Source organism: Prenolepis imparis, unplaced genomic scaffold, assembly GCF_030444845.1.
Source record: "Prenolepis imparis isolate NDT839.2.m4 unplaced genomic scaffold, iyPreImpa1.0 SCAF_7, whole genome shotgun sequence".
Taxonomy (NCBI): Eukaryota; Metazoa; Arthropoda; class Insecta; order Hymenoptera; family Formicidae; genus Prenolepis; species Prenolepis imparis.
The window spans coordinates 10,320,899-10,341,733 of NW_028141165.1; the positions used below are offsets into that span (position 1 = coordinate 10,320,899).

The window sequence follows — 20,835 nt, forward strand, 5'->3', positions numbered from 1 at the left end:
TACTTATAACTATTAATTATGATAATTTTATATATATATATATGAGTCTTCATTTTTTTATTCAGTCTCGGATTTACTTATGTTACGATTCTTTCCTGCTTGAAATTATCTCATTCTTTTGAAGAACAATTATTTCCTGGAAAAAGAGTGCTAGCTTAAATATCTACAACATTTTGTATTGTAAGTATAACTGTAAATATAATAGTAACAAGAATAGTTTCAGGTTCTTTAAAATAACAAAAGTTTTTTAATATTATATATACATGTGTGTGTGTTTTTTAAATATATTTTATTTTAATATATTAAAATATATTATATAGCCAGGCAATGTTCTGATATTCATTTATTTATTCAGTATCGATCTTTGCTTTTTTACAATTTATATAATTTAGGGAGAGAAGGAGAGAATGCATCGAATAATATTGATTGGTATAAATGAAGAATATTTCGTGTGATAATAGAATTTTTTATTCGTTCTGTATTACATTACATTGTAATGCATATTACATTATAATGCGTATTACGTTGCAATTCGTTACTACATCATATTATAATAATTAATAAAATTCTTACGAAGGATACATTAAGAAAAATAAATAAGGAAATACCATAACATAACTCATGTCACACATTACATTACATTTATAGATTAAACACAAAGCCGTTCTTTCTCTTTCTCGTTCAATTATTATGTCAAAGTGTTACGCACGTTACATGACTTACATGTATTTTATATTTCGCAGATATCTATTTTTTCTTTATCATATCAATATCATTTGTCGAATATATGTATATATATATATATATATATATATATATCTATTTGGCGAAAGTTTAGTCTAGCTAAAATGAAATTAGTATTTCTCAAGATCTCGCAAGAGTCTCTTATATATCGTTCCAAGAATCTAAAATTTTATGGATTTAAATAAGCTTACACTTCAATGCGTTATACAGTTTACATATCGTCCTACTCTCTCTCTTTAATACATTATTATTATAATATATTTAAAACCGTGCATTATAGAATTATTCAATAGTATTATGATACATCTCTCTCATGAACTTATAAAGTTTTAATTTAAATTACATTTTTTAATTACAAGTTTTACACACAATTACAAGTTTTAATTCAAATTACTTATATTATTTATATTTTTTAATGTGATTAAATTACATCTCAAAATTAGTCTGTTCAAAAATTTGAAAGGTCTTTGACGCTTGTTAGAGATACACAAAGAATGCAAGTTTTCTCTTGTCTAATTGAATAAAATTAATATAATTAATTAAAATTAATTAAATCTATATAGAGACAGTTGATAATATAAATATAAATAAGAAATATTAAGGCATTGTGGAAATCGTTGAATCGAATCGTACGAGTCTCACATAAGGCTCTTTATATGTCGCTGTAGCGTTTCCTCTCCTATCCCGGTAACTATCATGCAAGTTCGTCGCGTCAAGTTCGCCACGAGATTGGGAGAAGAAAGTGAGTAAGTGGACCGGAATGAGCGCACGATTCCGGTTACTTCGGAAAAAGCTGGTTCCTACATAACAGTCTTCTTATGCGAGCTTGTTACGCAAGTTGCGATGTATGCCAGTGTGTGTCGATTATAGCGACTATTGGCGAAAGCGATCTTTTGCTGCGATCTTTTATGAATAGCCGTGGGATACTGGTCGTAGATTATTTCCATGGAAATGGATCTTCTCCTAGTCGACCTAGAGATTCGTAACATCCGGTGAATATCTTTCGTGATTACGGAACTTGATCCAAAGCACGAACGAATGAAATAAGAAACAGCAGAAGTATACACGTGCAAGTATATACATTTTTCTATATTATTGTACAATTTGTACAAATAAACTTGCACGTATACTTCTGCTGTTTCTTATTTTATTTTCCGCAGCTCAGCGGCCAGTTTCCGAAATCTCTGAAATCTAGTTCGAAGAACAATACCATATATATTACGTGCATTTAAAATTGAACCGTATAGATATAGGAGAATGTGACGTGATGACACACGATGCTCAAATATACCACTTCTTTCTTTATCACTTTCTCGTGCTCTTATTTTAATATTTTGGATCATACACTACGCAAAACAATTAGGAGAGCTTTAAAACTTGCAAATTTTACCGATTTTTGAAAAGCCACATCTCAACTAGGCGCGTTTGAACGAGTAAAGCCTCGACTTTAAGGTGGGTAAAATTGCATTGTTCGCCTCGAACTATTTTTCATGATTTTGTAGCCGTCTATGGAAAAAAGAGGGATGGACCAAAAATGCCACCACATTGGCTTTGAAGTAGGAAACTTCCTCTTTAAAATTGCGCAAGAAACATTGCTCAATCGTATCCAGGAGCTGAGCTATCGGGTTTCATAGTCATCTCTATATATTTTGCAAGATTTTTTATAATGCCATCGGCATTCACGTTATCTGATGTACATCATGAGGAGATTGCTCGGTCGGATTTTGCACATTATATGTGCGTCAATGTTAAGTATGATGCATGTGTATGTGACTTACGTAAAATCGAATGTTTCTTGTTTTTCAACATGTGTAGATCAATTAGTGCTAAATGCCTAAATGAGAGTTATTTAAAACTAACTGATCTACATATGTTAAAAATAAGAAACATTCGATTTTACGTAAGTCAGACACACACGCACTTAACATTGATGCACACATACATCATACACATGATATGCAAAATCCGACCGAGCAACTTCCTCGTGATGTATGTATACATCGGATAACGTGAATGCCGGTGGCATCACAAAAAATCTTGCAAAATACAGAGATGACTATGAGACCCGATAGCTCAGTTCCTATAGATACGATTGAGCAATATTTCTTGCGACATTTTAAAGAGGAAATTTCCTACTTCAAAGCCAATGTGATGGCATTTTTTATCCCATCTCCTTTTTTTATTATCTCCTTTTTTTATAAACTACAAAATCATGAAATTTCTAGACTTTTTTCACGATCTGATTTTGGACCTCACAAGAAAAATAGTTCGATGAGGCAGACAATGCAACCTTACCCACCTTAAAGTCAAGGCTTTACCCGTTCAAATGCGCCTATAAACATTGTCCTACGATCTCCCTAAGCTGAGATATATGCCTTCTTAAAAATTGGTAAAATTTGCAAGTTTTAAAGCGCTCTCCTAATTGTTTTGCGTAGTGTATATTTCTTATTTATTTTATTTTGATATTTCAGAACACTTTGTAAACTTGGCTTATAATCGTGATACACGTTGATAAAGACAGTAATTTTACGTGGTAACATTTGTCAAGATCTTACCTATTATAAAAATTAACATAAATGACGTACGCGTCATTTCGTTGAATTGTGAATGTCGCATAACGATAGGTGCACCTTGTACTGTCAATATTTTCGATCCATCACTGTCGCGAATAATAAAATTTTTCACAATTCCAAGAAATAGCAACGTAAAAGTATGATATACCAATACATATATCTTTTTTTATTATTAATCTCTCTATAAAAGAGCTCAAAGAAAAACTCAAAATACTAAATAGGGGCGTTAGAGTCGATATGTAGAATGCAAAAATAAATTTTATATGTATATATGTATAAATTAAGATATTAATTATATATTAAATTTGGAATATATAAATAATTCTTGCTCGTTTTGTATAATTTCATCATAAGGATACTATATCTCAGTACACTCGAATTTAATTTTTCGCTTACAAATTTCATTATATTCATATAGGCATTAGTGACCAATAATGAGATGCTTAAATGATGAATGAGCTTGACACGTGCTGGACACAAGTGCGTTTTTTAAAATAGTGTTAATACTATTCGAATGACATCTATGAGAGGTTTATTGTTCTTTGCATTTTTTTGAGGACTTGTTAAAGTGATTTAAGTCTAATGTTTAGAATTTGTCGGTTGTCGGACAAGTGATATTTATGTCTATCATATAATATATGCATTGTGCGCAGGTTAAAGTAGAGGAGGATAGAAAATTCTTAATTAAATTAATTAAAATAATTTTTAATATTTATTTATATTGGATGATTCTTTATATTTAATTTTTTATATTAAATAGAATATGCACAATTCTTCAAAAGTGTTATAATATTTTGGTAAATGTTACTTCTTGTAATTTTTTAAACCAGCTTGTAACAACTAAAAGATAATGAATAAGGACACATTTTGACATAATTTTTAATTATATTTTTATTTTGACACTTGTGATTTTACATTATTTAACGCGAAACATATATTATACTGATCATTCACAGATATATGTAATTAAAATTTTCAAATTGGATCGAACAGTTTGATTATTGTTTTGAAATATACTATTTGTCCGAGCTTTAAATGTGGAACAATTAGACGAATCGCAATTATTGAATCTATTTTTGAATCCTGGTTCAGTCTTCCATCATGATTTCAGAAACTAGCGAATGCACAACACGTCAGCGCGATGTCATGCATTCACTTTATATCTCTTGGACGGACATAACATTACTTGATGCTTGACGTTTACATTAGCTCTTCACGTAACAGCATTCATCTTCTTTTGAGCGTTTTTCTATTCGCTGCATAATTCGTGCGATGTGTTAATTTGTGTGGAAGGTGGAAGACACAACCTTTGAACCTTTTCTCATTGTCAGTTTTTTATGCGCAAATAATTAAACGCAAATCGAAAACAATATTGAGAGAAGTACAGAAGAGGTGCAAAAAGCTATGGTATTATCTAAAAATTAATTTCTTGTCTACATTTTATTTTTTACAATATTATATTACGACAATATTCGTTAAAAAACTTATGAATTATAAAACGCAAAAAGATAATATTAACAACTTATGTTTTTTTTCATATTTATTATCTGTTATGCACTTCTTTAGTTAAATTTTCATTTTTGTTATAGCAACTGCATCGTAAATTAATAATAGAAAAACATATAAGAAAAATCATTGATATCTCTTTCTTTCTTAAATATATGTATATTTTATTGGATAATAAGTAGTCATTCTTTCTATAGATGTTATTGCGTCGTAATTATTATTATTAACATTTGAGTGAAAACATTTTTTATGAAAAGTAGATTCGTAAAAAACAGATTCAAGAAAAATAACAAATTACTTGCAAATATTGTATAATGCCAATTTCTAAAATATACAAGAATAAGTAGCTTAAATATTTTTTATTTTTTAATGATTTCTCTCTATTCCAAATATTAGCTTCGAGGAAGCCTCTGCGGCTCGCGCTTCCCACATACCGGGTCGGTGCCAAGACCGGCAACCAAAACCTTTGTCCTTACGAACTACCGCAAAACAAATTTCGAGTTTCGCGATTTATCGCCTAAATGGAAACCCCTCTTTAGCTGCTCCCCCATCACGACAAAATAAAAAAAACGAATATGATAAAATTAGGAGTAATTTAAGAGCTTTCAAATCTCGCAAATTAAATATTTTCAGCTTGTCTTCTAAAGCAAATATTTTAATTCTTGAATTATTGAAAGAACTGAGTGAACATTTACTTAAAAATAAAAATATCGAATTCGGTATTGCAAAATTAAGAGCTATTTAAGAGTTCTTAAATTTATAAAATTTAGATTTTTGAGCTGCAAATCTTTGGGAAAACAACTCCAAACATCTTCGGGAGAATTGCGCTTAAAACACAGTAAATCTATAATCTTTCTACTGATTATTTTTTCTCCACTTAGAAGCTCGTAAAATATATAAATAGAGATTTTTTAACTGCAATTTTTTGATAGGAAAAGCCTATACGAGAGAGAACTATTTAAAACGCGTTAAATCTATATTATAACTAAAATTAAATAAAATTACCTATTTACTAATTGGATTTTTTTTATATTTTTGATTGCAGATGAGCGGCAAACGAACCAGAAGTTTTAAGTGCGCTGTGCACCATCGGGACCGTGAGATATGTTCCGAAAACGACTTCCATCTGCTTGTGCATGAGCCGCCTCTGTTTCAAAGGTAGGAATAAATCACGTCCAATGCATTTTTTCACGGTCTATCCCGAAATGTGACAGTAGTGCTTTGGAGTACATATTTTTCGTTCTCCATTAGATTTTCAGAGACATTCTTTTTAAAGGTTTTAAACTTTCCCCATGATCAATTTTACAAACTAAACTATTGACTTCGGTGATTAATTGACTCTGATTAATTTGAAATTTAAATTATTTTCTGAGGTTTTAAAATGACATTTTGATTTACATTATTATTAATTACTGATTAATTAAAATTATATAGTTATAATTAAGCTTATTAAATTAATTAAATGGATAGAGAAAACTTGGTTGCAAAATCTCTTACCAAAATATATCTTTCGGAAAATCGCATATATCCGAGTTAAGATAGCACGACAGATTGAAGTGGGAATAAATTCTCTCATCTTGTGATACGAAAAGCGAGAAAGACACACGAAGATGTAGCGAATGTAAATAAAACAAAGACGAGGCGCGAAGAAATTTAAGAAAAAAATAATGAGTTTTATGCTTTATTTGAGTATGCGGCAAGATTTTGTAACAGTCGAATACATTTGGCGAAATATCATACGGATCGATAGGAATACTTCAAGTTAAGATTTTGATATTATCTGTAACATTCAATTTTCACGCTGTCAGATAATTGGTTTTACTCGTTTCAATCACTTTGTAAAAATATATAAAATATATTTTATTATTCTTGCGGAAAAGAATTGTATATAACAAATTGATCTAAAAAAGACTTTTTTTTCTTCCATATTATTCTTTCTTTAATATGAAATAATATATTTTGAGTGTGGGGAAAGAATAATATACAGTAAACTTACAATTAGGTAATACTGAAAGTGATATTAAACGGTCTTTTGCCTCATATTTTTCTCATGCAAGAATATATGCAAGAATATAAAAGCATGTAAAGGAAAGCAAGTGTTATTAAAAACATTTCAAATGATACAAGGTACTACTTTACTGTTATTGACGTTTCAAATGTGCAAAGAGGATATTTTTCTCGGAGTTTTATGAGCGAATATGTATTGATTTGCGTTTACGCGGATAGCTAAAATGTGTGCTATGTATCCTTCCATAATTTTCCACCGTCGTTTATTTTCGCTATTTTCGGTGAATATGTAAATCGGCTTTAACAGATGTATTTATATACGAATATTTTCTAATCATTTTTTTACTTTATCAAAGACGCGGCAGCCATAAAAATTCGTTCCATTAAACAGAAAAAATTAAAATTATAACTGCCGTTAATTTCTTTTATTAGTAGATACTAAAGCATATGTAAACTTTTTAACTTTTTATTCTTTTCTGTTATTTTAATAGTTTAGACATGTACTAAAAATATATTTATCGAGAAAGAAAAAGCTAAAAATATTTTTCCTTTGTTAAAACTAATTTTTTTAAGCTCTAAATGTGATCATATGTTTCTTGTTGTTTTAATATTATATAAAATCTTATTTGGAAAGAATAAATTTTCTTCTGAGAACTTTAGAAATAGAACTATTACATATACGTTGTATATAATATTATTAGAATATATAACTTGTTACATCAATTTAATTTTTAGATTTACACACACAGCATTTATTTCATACATTTTTGCCAATTGAGAGAGAGAAAACATTTAAATAAAAAATTTAATCGTTAAGAAAGGTTGATATTTGATATATCGCGACTTAATTCCACTCAATTTGAAATTCAAATTATATTCCATCATAATGCTTTATTCATATAAAATTACATAATTATAGTAGGATGATTTAACGATATACTTTCACTGCAATCGCATAATGAAACCGCGCGCTTTTTTCGAGCTGCGCGCACAACATCGATTTATTGTACGTTGCCATTAAAACGCGAGAAAAAATCGGTCTAAAGATGAGAGAGATGCATCTCACATCTATACATACTATGAATGCATATGAGTTATTTATGCGTGTAGAACGCGACCGGTTATATGCAAGCTCAGTTCTATTAGATGGCTATTTTATATCGCGTCTCGGGAGACTTTCACCGTTTGTATAACTTTCACCATTGAAAATTAGCACCGACTCTTTCGCCCATTCTCAGGAAAGGCGCGCGCGATTAGACCGTCCCTATTTCGAGCTGAATGGAATTTTGGTGCAGGACAAATTTCGCTCGTCTACAACGAGAATCTGATATATTTTTATCATTTCAATTTGGTATCTTTTATGTTGTACTTTTACACATAAAATCTTTTTCAATTTTTTTCTGCATGACTGATAGTATATCGAATTGACTGTTATAATTTTTATAATTTTAAATAAATTATAATAATTCTAACACATTTTTTTAAATTAAAAAATAACATATATTACATTGGGTTATTAATCAAGAGTAATAATAATTATTGGATCAAGTTATATATATGTATATATATATATATATATATTTATTTATTTAATTTATTAACTCTTTATTAAGGATTTCCTTTATATATCAAGAATAATAATTATTAAATACAAGGATAATTATTATTAAATAAATTATTATTAAATTAGGTTTAGTATATTTAATTCAATTAATTAACTTTTGTTTATTATATAATTGTATTATAAAGTTTTCTTACATAATTAATTTAAAATATAAGCAGGCACGTTTTTCTAAACTTTTAAGTAATAAATACAACAGAAATTAAATATTATATGATATAGCTTGTATTAGAGTTTAAGATTTATTTATCAAAAATAATTGCTACTCAACAAAATGATAAAATATAGCTTTGATTGTTGATTTAACAATAAGAAATCTGCTATTTTTGTCTTTATGAAATATTTTTTGTTTAAATATTAAAGTTAAAATAATATTATCAACTATATTTTCTTTAACAGTATTCTGTCTAATTTTAATTTATATTTTCTTTAATACTTCACTTTGTATCTATCAATCCATCAACTTCATCTACAGATGGTTGAAAAGAAATCTCTGCAGAAATATCAACAGTGATATTTGATTTCTGAATAAAATATTAGTTGAAAAGTACTTGCATATTAAATACACGTGGCGCACATATAAAGGCTATTTTTTCATAGATTATATTAAAATTAAATTTTGATCTGATTATGTATTAGAATAGTAAATATGCAATAAGGAAATGCGAAAATATGATATAAAAAAATTAAAATTAATTTATAATCTTTTAAAATTAATATATACATAATTTTTTAAATATTTCATTTAACACTATACATTATTTTCCCTTTTTTTATTATTTATTATTTATGTAAAAAGGGAAAAACTCCAAAAGTTTTATATTGGAAAAATTCTAAAAGTTTTATATTGATACAATAATCACTATTCTGGTTCGATATTCCCGGCGCAAACGCGATCTCGAGAGAGTGCCGCCTCTTTACAATCTCGAGAAGATCATAACGTAGGTGTCAGCGAAGAATCAGTCGACTGACTGAAACTCTAAAATTCTTACAATACATTCTTACAATTCTTACAATACTAACTAACAAGTATTTATACGTTCTTATAGATATATACATCATATAATAAAATTAGTATATTTAATTTTGATAAATTATAATAGGGTTTCTTTGTGTATAGGTAAAGGTAAAACATGTTTTAATTACAAATAATACAATTTAATTGCTTTAAAATAACAATAAATATATTTGTTGTAAATATATTGTAAATACATAGATCTTTTTTATTTACAATTAACAAACCTTCTGTTTTTTGCAAATCGGGGTTTTATGTCACGTAACATTTAGCTTTCAAATATTTTGGGGAAACAATTTATATTGACAAGCAATCATAATTTTGCTTAATATTTTGGCATACATAAAAATATTTCTTTATTCATTTAATACGAAACATGTAAAGATGTAAAGTATTGGTATATTATTACATTATTTTTGAGAGAAAAACATAAGTAAATTGCTTGATTAATCTTTATCTTACAAGAAAAGTTTAGCATAAAAGTATTCCAATTTGTTTTATAACAATTTAGGAAAATATATAGCATATATGTGATGATATGCTTAGCTTATATAATATTTACTTAATAATTTCATCAATTTTCTGGAAATCAAAAATTATATTTTATAATTAAATAATATAGCAATAGGTATAAATAAAAATAATAATTCGGTCTTTATTAGTTAAAAATAAAACAGTAAAATATAATTAATTAATCTTAATTATTATTAACGATCGCTAGTCAGAACAATAGGAATAGTGGAAATGATCGACCAAAACTAGCAGATAATCAATTTATTTAAATTTCACGACGTTTCGACCATATGATTGTGGTCCTTTTCAAGTGAAACAAATTAAAATTAGTTACAATTACATCTCAATTAAACACGATTGTCATTGTACAGCATTTTTTAAAAAAATCAAAAATTGAAAGTGCGAGACAGCACACAACATATCTTCCCGAAGGATCGTCACAGAGTGACGTCACTCTCGGGAGGATATGTTGTGTGCTGTCTCGCACTTTCAATTTTTGATTTTTAAAAAAAATGCTGTACAATGACAATCGTGTTTAATTGAGATGTAATTGTAACTAATTTTAATTTGTTTCACTTGAAAAGGACCACAATCATATGGTCGAAACGTCGTGAAATTTAAATAAATTTATTATCTGCTAGTTTTGGTCGATCATTTCCACTATTCCTATAATTAATTAGTGCAAGCTCTTTAAAAAATATTTTATTTTTATTATTTGTTATTAACTTGCAATTAAAATTCATCACAGATCTGATGCAGACTGAAGATTCTTTTGAAATGTCAAGAATCAAGATCGTATAACCGACAAGAAATTTTACATGCTCTTGGGGGGAAAGTATAATATATAAAAGATAATTTTTTGATTCGCTTCCAACTGAGAAAAACAATATTTTGTTCATTTTGTCAATCTCGTTAGTGATTTATCCAGTCTGTTTCCGCCTCTCGTGATACACTAGCGAACTATAAAAACACACGCATTCATTCATATACACTTACATATATAATACAGAAAGTATACGAAACAATTCTTTATACAAGATTCACTCATTGTCAGAGAGAATGTTACCAAGTTCAGACTTCCAAAAACGGAAAGACGTTCAACGGGCTCTTCTTTCTTTTTCTTTTTTTTTCATTTCTTTATAAATATAGTTTGAGTCTGTTCTCTGAATCTCTCAACTATTTTTATATTCGATCACGCTACCAGAGAATAGCGACTGAATGCGACATGGCGGAGCGTTTTATGTATGATAATCCGTAGTTGAATGTACATTTGACGTGCAATTGAAGTCTCTTTTAATGTCGTCATTCATCAAAGCCTCGATTGTCGATGAACACGCGATTCCTAAGGCCGCTGTCCGAGATGTAGCCAGTAGCCATTTTATATTGGTTCGCATATATCACGCCGTTTTCATTTTCCTTGTTGTCGTCTTGAACACTCTGCGTATTTTGCTCTTTATCGCACTTGAGAACCTTTTGCTTGCTCGATGCGTTTTTCGGATTCTTCTTCCTATATGCTTCCTTGTAGAAGCCGCGGAAAAGGAAGTAAAATATCACAGCATGCATGCCGATCCACCAAACAAAGGCCTTCGGGTAATCGCAGTCGATGAAGAGTAGCTGGAATGTGTGAAGCATTACGAGAATGAACTGAACCATCTGCAGAGTCGTCAGATATTTCTTCCACCATAGATATGGCTGTATTTGCGGGCCAAGTGCCGCCAGAAGATAATACGAGTACATTACGATGTGTACGAAGGTATTCAGGAAACCTAGGAAGGTGCTGTGACCACCTAAAAAAATGTTGATGAATATTGGATTAAATTTAAATCTATTTTACTGACAAAAAAATTAATTTTTTTCCATATCAGAGCATTTTAAGAAAATAGACTGACTCTTCTTGTATCGATAATAAAATTTCACACAGACTCGAGTTTCAAAATGATTGATCACGTTCTGTCAATAAAAAATATCGAGTACTTACCGGGAGTGAATTTAACTCCGAACCAAACGGACATGGGCATACAACCGTGATGAAGAACGTGAAGAGTACTAATGTGATCATTCTTCTTTCTTAATACAAAGAAGATCGTGTCCGTTAATTCGAAGAACTTGGAGATATAGTACCACCAACAACCCCGCGCTATTCGCAATGCTACTGGATTGTTCGAGTAATCGACCGGCTCACACCTCAAGGAGTAGCGTCCACCCCAGCCAACCAAACTCTGCGAAAAGAAGAACAAAGAACACAGAATATCTCAATGAGTTTTCTTCACATCCGATAATGTGTATGATACTTACTTCGTTGAATAGCCACGTCGAGAATATTACTTGAAAGAGATTGTACCATATCATCACTCTTCTGAGATCGAAAGGTTTTCGATTCTTCATCAGCTTCGGTCCCAGGACCTTAACGAAGTAGGCGTAAAATAGGCAAGTCGCTAACGTAGGGAACGGACTGCTCATCATAGCCCAATCGTTGACTCTCGGATCGCTCTTGTTGTCCATCAAGTCTCGATAGCCATCGTATATCATTAGTATCAACTGCGCCATCTAAAAATAAAGTGGTACTTTTGTCATTTTTATGTTATTTGAATCATCATTTTAATCATTTGATTGGATTACATAGCTATACATGGCAATTCAATTTAGTTATTAAAACTGATATTGTTTTGCGCGAAAAATAGACAAAGAAATGTAGAAAAAGAAATATTAATATAGTTCAATACTCTAACGCTATTGATATTATTATGCAAAATTTTTAATAAAACCGTTCAGTATTATCGTTTATGATAAATGACTATGTTTATTGCTTGAGCAATACGGCTTAAGTATATGTTTTAAGTGCACGCGTATAACATAGTTGTTGCAAAACTATAGGAACTAAAAGTGCTGACAAATTGTGATTTTTTATTACATTAATTGAGCGTCATCGATGAGGAGGAGATTATTCGATTCAATGTTTATTATGCCGCGAGATTGTGAACGCAAGTGAACAGACAAACTTTAAAGTAGATTCTATCTCGATCAATCGACATCGACAAATTCAGCAATTAATACAAGGATTTAAATTAAAGTAACAAGTGCACACTTTATAATAAGAGTTGTAACGAGTCTTGCTTTTGATTCAAATAATATAATATAAAAAAAGAATCTTTTTAGAACATTTGATTTAAAAGTATAATTTTTTTCTGAAATTGTGTGTGATTAATTAACAATCGATAATCTGGATAGGCTTAAAATTTCGATTTTACTCTTATATATAAATACGAATTTATTAGCCCCATTCATAGAATAGCAATTTATAATATATATTATCCAACACATCGTGTCGCGTGCGTGCTACACGCGACTTTTACTTTTACTTTTTTACCTCGATAAACCGCGAAGTACGCAACGAAACGGTTTCTGTACCTCGACGAACTCTCGACCTCGACCTCGTTGAATCGTAAGGCACGCGACTTGATCTCGATCTGCGCTAAAGTTGACGTGAACGATTGACGAGAATTTACGGATCGCGACTCTCCGGTGATGAAAAATTAGCACTCTGTCCTTTCACCAATTAAAACGAGTAGGAAATGTACCGACGATATGTTTTTCCACACTGTTTTATAAAGCACGAAAAAGTATACCTTCGCGCCGCGGTCTTTATTTTGAATATATATATATATATGAATCTTTTTCTCTCTTCTTCTCGAATATAATAATATAAGACAATATCTTATTTCATGTTACTCTTTTTGTAAATTATCGCAAAGATGGATTTTGCAAAACGTGACTCTTTTAATTTCTCGATCCAAAAATTTTTACAACTTGCACGGAACGTGTGACTCTCTTTTACTTCCGTAATTAAAAAGTTTTCATAATATGTAAATAATAAATAAATAAAAATAAAATTACCAGGTATGTATATGTCGAAGAAATTTTAAACTAACATTGTATCGCAAAAAATAAATAAATTTACGAAAAGAGTATGAGATTTGTGCCGAAATAATTAAACATTATGCTACATGTTATGTGTGTGTGTGTGTGTAATTAAAAAAAGCAGATATTATTATACAAAGTGCACATTTTACTTTAACATTTCGATGACTAATATCCCGTAATATTGTGTTACAAAGTAATTATCGTACATATGTATGTAATTTCATCTCATCAACATTATAGAATATTCTGCGAAAATTGATCTGCGTTTATAAGTGATTTTATCTCATTAATATTGCCCAGTATTTTGTAATGACACCTTCAACGTGTTAAAAATATATGTCAATATTTGATTTTTCTACGATAAAAAAGCTGGCTAAACTTATACTTTTTCATAATGACGCGCAACATCGTGATTAGCATTTTATTTACGATTTAACACTATTCTCGAAGATGCATATTAAATAGATGTTTTACTAATTATAGATTCTTTAAACAAGATTACTCTTCTAAAATAGATCTCTCTTCGACGAGAAGGTCAATAAGTTTTAAACTATAGAAGCTTGAATATAAAAGAATAATATAAAAACAATAATTATTTTTTAAAATTAGTTTTATATGGATTAAATTGAATTTAATTGGAGATTTGGTTATTAAAAATTTGCTGTTTTGAAAATTTGAATATAAAAAAGTCGGTAGATTTAATAAGAAAACTTTTTTTTCCAATTGTGTTTTTGTCTATAATATTATAGTGCTAAAATAAGAAACATTTTCAAATGATGAGTTATAAGGCATAACGTTAGAAACTTACTGTCCATTGAGAAAGTTTATATTATTATGCTTTTGTGATTTTATTATAACAGAATCTAGTAGGACAGTTTTGGGGAATATGAAAATTATCAAACAAACAACGGCGAACGTACATTGGCGGATTAGAAACTGATTTTTTTCATGACCTAATTCAATGTCACTTTTATGTAGGCATTGCATTTGCAAGTGCATTTGTCGCGGAACCTGTCAATCCAGTGTGTTCGCCTTTTCTCTCTCTCTCAATCGTTTCATTAATTCAACATCATCCTTTCCTCTCGGGTTCGGAGTCTCTGGATTTTTAAGAAAATAAAAAAATCGTGCGTCCTTCTTCGCGTCTTCCGTCGGAGATTTCGCGCAATTCGGCTGTCACGAAAATGAAACTGATTACTCCGCGAAAAGCCGACAAACGTGCGGCGCGACGTCGCGGCTTACTCGCGGAATTTTGCAATCCGCACGTTCGCCGCGGAAAGGAAAAGTTAAGCCGCTTCATCAAAGACACTGTATGTGGCTAAAGAACTCGTTCTCGCCGCGAAAAAAATGCGGTCCCTCGCATGCGTCCTGGATTCGTAGTCGCACGATACTCGTCTTGTAATCCTGTTTGCTCCTCCACTCCGCCGCGTCTCGACACCGCTTGCACCTGCAGCGACTGTTGCGGTTAATGCCAAACGAATGTTTTTAAAGATACGCAATACGTAATTATAGGCATCGACGTTTAATTTGCATTATCGAAAAAAAGCTTATTCATAGCCAAGGGTCTCCTATGCATTCGAGTGGATATTTCTGTGATCGAAAATCAGTCTTTCTTACACGGAAAAAAATTAGCTACCATAGCTAAATTTTAGCTGTCCCTATATTACACATGAAACTTAGTTATGCCTAAATTTTAGCTATCATAGCTAATATTTTTTAGCTATAGAATTCTCCGTTAAACTATAGCTAAAAAATATTAGTTACCATGCTAAAATTTAGGCACGTAATTAAATTTCAGGTTGCAATGTAGGGACAGCTAAAATTTAGCTATGGTAGCTAATTTTTTTTTCGTATACATATATATACATGTAGTACATATACATGTTATCTATATTTCTTTTTTTTTTCTGATAATTATCACGCGTACTTCAACGTACTTCAACGAATATGCAAGGAAAAAAAATATCGGAAAACGGATTTGCAATGTACACAGTAATGTTGCGCGCTTGCCTCGTGATGCAATTTGAATCGTCACATTTTTTAAGTGCCTTGCTTGGTTAATCAGGTGCATCCTGCCATGTTTATTTTATAACGAAAGTGTCTTATAACGCGACGTTTTTGCTCCATTAAAATATGCGTCCTGAATAATGTTACAGTGCACGTGCCTACATGTGAAGCACTTTTCTTTCTCTCTTTTTATACTTCAGAAAATTGTATTACCGAGACAATAGTACAAATCGCGCACAGTGCGCCAAAGCAATTAGACACTATAAAAGTTTGTATAATCATGCCCCGCGAATGTAGAGCGACATTCTTGCAACTTGTGCAATATTTCGCTTTCTTTGATACTTTCTTCGTAATACTAACGAATTTTTTTGATTATAGGTTGCCTTTAGGTTGTATAAGTGATAAATCACTAAGAAGTAGTATAAGAAATAGTATCGTTTGCTATCGTTAGCAACTCGCTCGCAAATACTTTAATTCGCAAAACGCTTCGGAAATGTTTCTCGTGATCGACGGTCTAAACGTTACGGCTAATTTTCTGGGCAATTATTTTGAAACCGTTTGTCGAACAATCTCTATCTTTGACGCGACGGGACACGTAATAGAATTTGCACATGCTTCGACGCACGATCATAAATCAAGTTAAAAATACGATAATCACGCCGCGGAATTTCCGCGACGTTGTCTTCAATATAGGAATGTAGCCGTATATCCTTTTTATACGTACGAACATACACACGCGTCTCTCTGACATGATTTCCTTCCCCATTCATATATCTGAAGAGTTTACCTTCGCGCGATCATACACGCACGGACTTTGATCTCATAAAATTCAAATTACTCTTTAATGTGTGTTTTCTCGAATGATAATTATTACGCGTACTTCAACAAATATGCAAGGGAAAAAAAATCGGAAAACGGATTTGCAATGTACACAGTAATGTTGCGCGCTTGCCTCGTGATGCAATTTGAATCGTCACATTTTTTTAAGTGCCACTTGCTTGGTTAATCAGGTGCATCCTGCCGTATTTATCTTATAACGAAAGTGTACCGCGACGTTTTTGCTCCATTAAAATATGCGTCTCCAATAATGTTACAGTACATCTCTCATCTTAACCCCCTTTTCGTTACGTGTTTTTATGTTCCGACCAAAGGAATTCGCTCACGACCTCTCAAGGTATGAAGAAAAATATTTTCTTAAGCGTGGTATGTGTTGGAAAATGAAATGGAAAGAGACTATGAAGGACGATTGATAATTGGCTACAAGTACAAGATCTTTTCTAGATCATTACACACACTGCTATACTGATAGCTATTACGCCTTAGTATTTCAACATCTAATAGTAGATACGATATAGAAATATAATATAGATAAAACACAAATTTATATATTTATACTATTTATAGAATGTGTTGTGTTTCTATAATATGAAAATTTATTTCATATTATAATAAATATTAAATATATTGAAAATATTTAAAGTTTTCTGGAGATAACAGATAACAGACTCCTTTTTCTATTTCTTCAAAAGAGTATTTGTTCAATTTTGAGAAAATAATTTGTTAAAATTGACTAGATTCAAATGTTATACATGATAGTCCATACATAATACGATACATATATGATAATAGTAAATGATATTGATGGAAAATAATTAATCGCAAGTTTTTTGTTACATACAATTTTAAATATATAAATAAAATAATTGATCTTAAAAAATTAAATATTAATTGAGTAATATGTTTGTTGGCAATATATATTACATAAGCCATGGAATAAGACATTTTATAAGTTGGGCATAGAGATATACTTATATATATTACTTATATATTTGAGTTTAATATAACACCCTAATAATGGCTCGAAAAGTTGGCCTCTTAAATATATGAATTCGTTTTGAACATTACACGAGCGTAGAAGACTTTCTCATTTGATTTTTTTTATATTACTTATAATTCTAATGTAAATTATGTTTTGGAAGAAGATGATATAAAGTAAAATCTCTATGACATCTATAATGACTCTCTGAGTCGCACTCTCTAGTTTGCATTTAATTATGTCACTAATTATTCACAATTTCTGTCAAGGTGGATTTTATTTGAATGCAAAACATACTTATCTGGAGGATAAATGCAAAACATACTTATTATTTTTCAATAGCTAGGCATATAAAATTATGATTACGAGAATTTAAAGAGTTATTAAGTATGTTTATACTGTTAAGTAGAATAATATTTTATTAAATAAAACACAAACAAATATCATGTTTTTCTGAGAAAATTTGAAATATCAGAGCTTCACGAAAAGTGCTGAACTCTCCGAAAAAAAAAAAAAAAAAAAAAAAATGATTTAAACAATTAATCTGTAATTATATTAGTCGGCAAATACAGTTAATTTATTGACATATCTTTTTAAAAATTTTATTCTTTTTTTAAAGATTTTTTATTCCAAACAGTAGTTTTTGATTAACGTTAAGAATTTAAAGGTTCTTTATATTAAATATATATTAGGAAATAAATTGGCTATAATTGCAAAATAAGTCTTGGCAATGTACCAAGCGAAATTTTCGTGCCCCGTGCACATTATCAAAGTTCTAGCAAAAAAAATTAATTTTTGCTATAACGCACCAACATCCGCGTATTAGTAATTTTAGATAGTATATAGCATATTATGATTGAGGTATATTAATATATGTTATAACTGTCATCTGTACGAATATTTTTCGTTGATGATTATATAAATAGAGTGAACATTCTGAACAATAATAGTAATAATATTAATAATTCTAATTGTAAGATAATATGAGAGACTACTGATGAATTACTTTTATATAAAATTCTCTACATCTACAACTTGACGGAGAATTAATTTTGTCTACGATATATGAAATTATTGAAATATAATTGTTGAGAGATGCTAAAAAAGAAAAATTTATTAAATAATGTTTTACGCGATAAAAAAAGAATACACTATTAATATTTATTAAAGACTTATAAATATTTCGATACAAATAAATAAGAGAGAGAGAGAGAGAGAGAGAGAGAGAGAGAGAGAGAGAGAGAGAGAGAGAGAAAAAGCTTTAGCATTTAATCTGATTAAGAAATTCCTTTAAACTTACACAAATTATTACTTACTCTTTTTATTATAAGTAATGCTCTAAATAGAGAGATTATGAATATTTCTCTAAATGATTTTATTTCTATATAAATTACTTTTTTTGAGAAAACTCGAAACAAAAATATTAATTTTAGGTCTTCAAAAAATATATAATTGTGATATTCATAAGTCTCTATAAATTGTGATATTCATTAGTCCGATGCATTTTTTTTGAAAATCTACGTATTATTTAATTTAAATTGTGTTTTTTGTTTGTTGTTTATGTATGCGTTATATATGATGAATAAAACACGTCAGTATCGATTATCGCTATCACAGAAATAATTCTCGCATGACTATCATTCGGCATTCAAGATAAATAACATATTTCCTGAGTGTAATTTATTTTGCCTGTTTTGCGCACAATTTGAGTACAATAGATGATGATTTGATAAGTAATTTCCCACATGACGCAATGTGTATGTGGTATTTGTTTGTTAATATTTTCTTAGCATTGTATATTAATATTTTATCAAATAAATCCAAGTGAATATTATTCGTAAATAAAAATAAATAAATCAATAAAAAAATTTATAGAGATTATGATAATCACATGAGAGTTATAAGCTAAAAGGATGCAGTACACTCGGGAGTATTAATGTCTTCCGGTACCATAATACTTAGTGAACAAATTTCTCTATAATAATATAGATACGTGTAGAAACGTATGTTGTCGTTTAAACAATATAATTTGAGCGCTTGAGTATGTGAAAAAAAAATTCGTAAATGCATCATGTCTTTCATATATAAAATCTCGCTATGAATGCAAGCGCAGCGGAAAGCATTATTGCTCTCGCATGCATATACTTTGACATACTAACAAAAGCATATTTAGTCGCGTGTTTCGTAGATAACAACCGTATAAATATCCAGCGATAATGTCGTATAAATAACAGCGAAACACGTGAAATCACGCGTAATACTCACTGTTTGCTACTTCTCCGCGTGCTTCTATTGTTATGAAATCTCGCCAATGCGGAAGATGCGTCAATATACAAGTTTCACCGCGAACGCGGGGATGAATTTGCAAGCTAGAGTCGTGATCACGAGCGATAATCGCGAGCAATACACCCGAGAAGGAAACAAATAAATTGTAATACGAGGGCCAAACGGGAATGGGTGAATATCTCCGTCGCGAGACACCTGTCGATACACTGAGGCCGCACCGTCATCGCGGGGACCTTATATCGTCTCTTAGACCCGTGTACACCTTCGTGAGCGTGTCGTAGGTTACGCACCTTCCCCGTCCGCCGCTTCCGCGCGCGTGTCCACGCTTTTACTATCATCCCTGTAGAGGAGAAGAAGAGAATAAAAGACGCTCCGCGGTCGCGAGTGACGATGCGGTTTGACCACTGTGAGTTATCCGGCCGCGATTCCCATAGACAGTGAACATTCGTCAAATATTTTTCTTCACAACTGGGCACAATTATAACAGTGATATAAAAGCTGTCCGCGCAAAGATACTTTTCATTTTCACGAAATTATTTGACAAGTGTAAAATCGGTACGAAAAATTCTGTGTTGTGTTAAAAAAAATTCTTAAAAAGTTTAGTTGAAATAAATAATCAGTCAGATGGATCATAATCTTTAGATGATAAATATAATGTATTTTACAATGATAGTTAAAAATACGTAAACGGTGCTAATATTTTGCATTATTATTTCAAAAGCCGTGTTCATCTTTGTGTTTAAAAAAAAATTATGTACACAACAAATTTTAAAATTTTATATATATATATATATATATATATATATATATAAAATAGCGAATATATAAA

At 30.3% G+C, this 20,835-nt stretch overlaps 2 protein-coding genes across 3 annotated transcripts in view; one reads left to right on the forward strand and one right to left on the reverse strand.

Annotated features, from left to right (window-relative positions):
* The window catches only part of LOC145938552 (uncharacterized), a 58,574-nt gene that overhangs the window by 24,758 nt on the left and 12,981 nt on the right, over positions 1 to 20,835 (forward strand). Inside the window, exon 4 of the mRNA XM_083042268.1 lies at positions 5,869 to 5,981. Coding sequence (XP_082898394.1) covers positions 5,869 to 5,981 — 113 coding nt within the window. The remainder of the gene's footprint in view (positions 1 to 5,868; positions 5,982 to 20,835) is intronic.
* LOC145938546 (very long chain fatty acid elongase 7) lies at positions 10,096 to 20,226 on the reverse strand. 2 transcript variants are annotated; one of them, XM_083042259.1, is made up of 4 exons: positions 19,986 to 20,226; positions 12,275 to 12,526; positions 11,958 to 12,198; positions 10,096 to 11,766 (listed from the first exon to the last, which is right to left on the reverse strand). In XM_083042259.1, the coding sequence occupies exons 2-4, from the start codon at positions 12,524 to 12,526 to the stop codon at positions 11,282 to 11,284; spliced, it is 978 nt and encodes a 325-aa protein (XP_082898385.1). In that variant the 5' UTR covers positions 19,986 to 20,226; the 3' UTR covers positions 10,096 to 11,281. The 2 variants fall into 2 exon arrangements, with proteins under 2 accessions (XP_082898385.1, XP_082898386.1); XM_083042260.1 differs by lacking the exon at positions 19,986 to 20,226 and adding an exon at positions 13,347 to 13,620.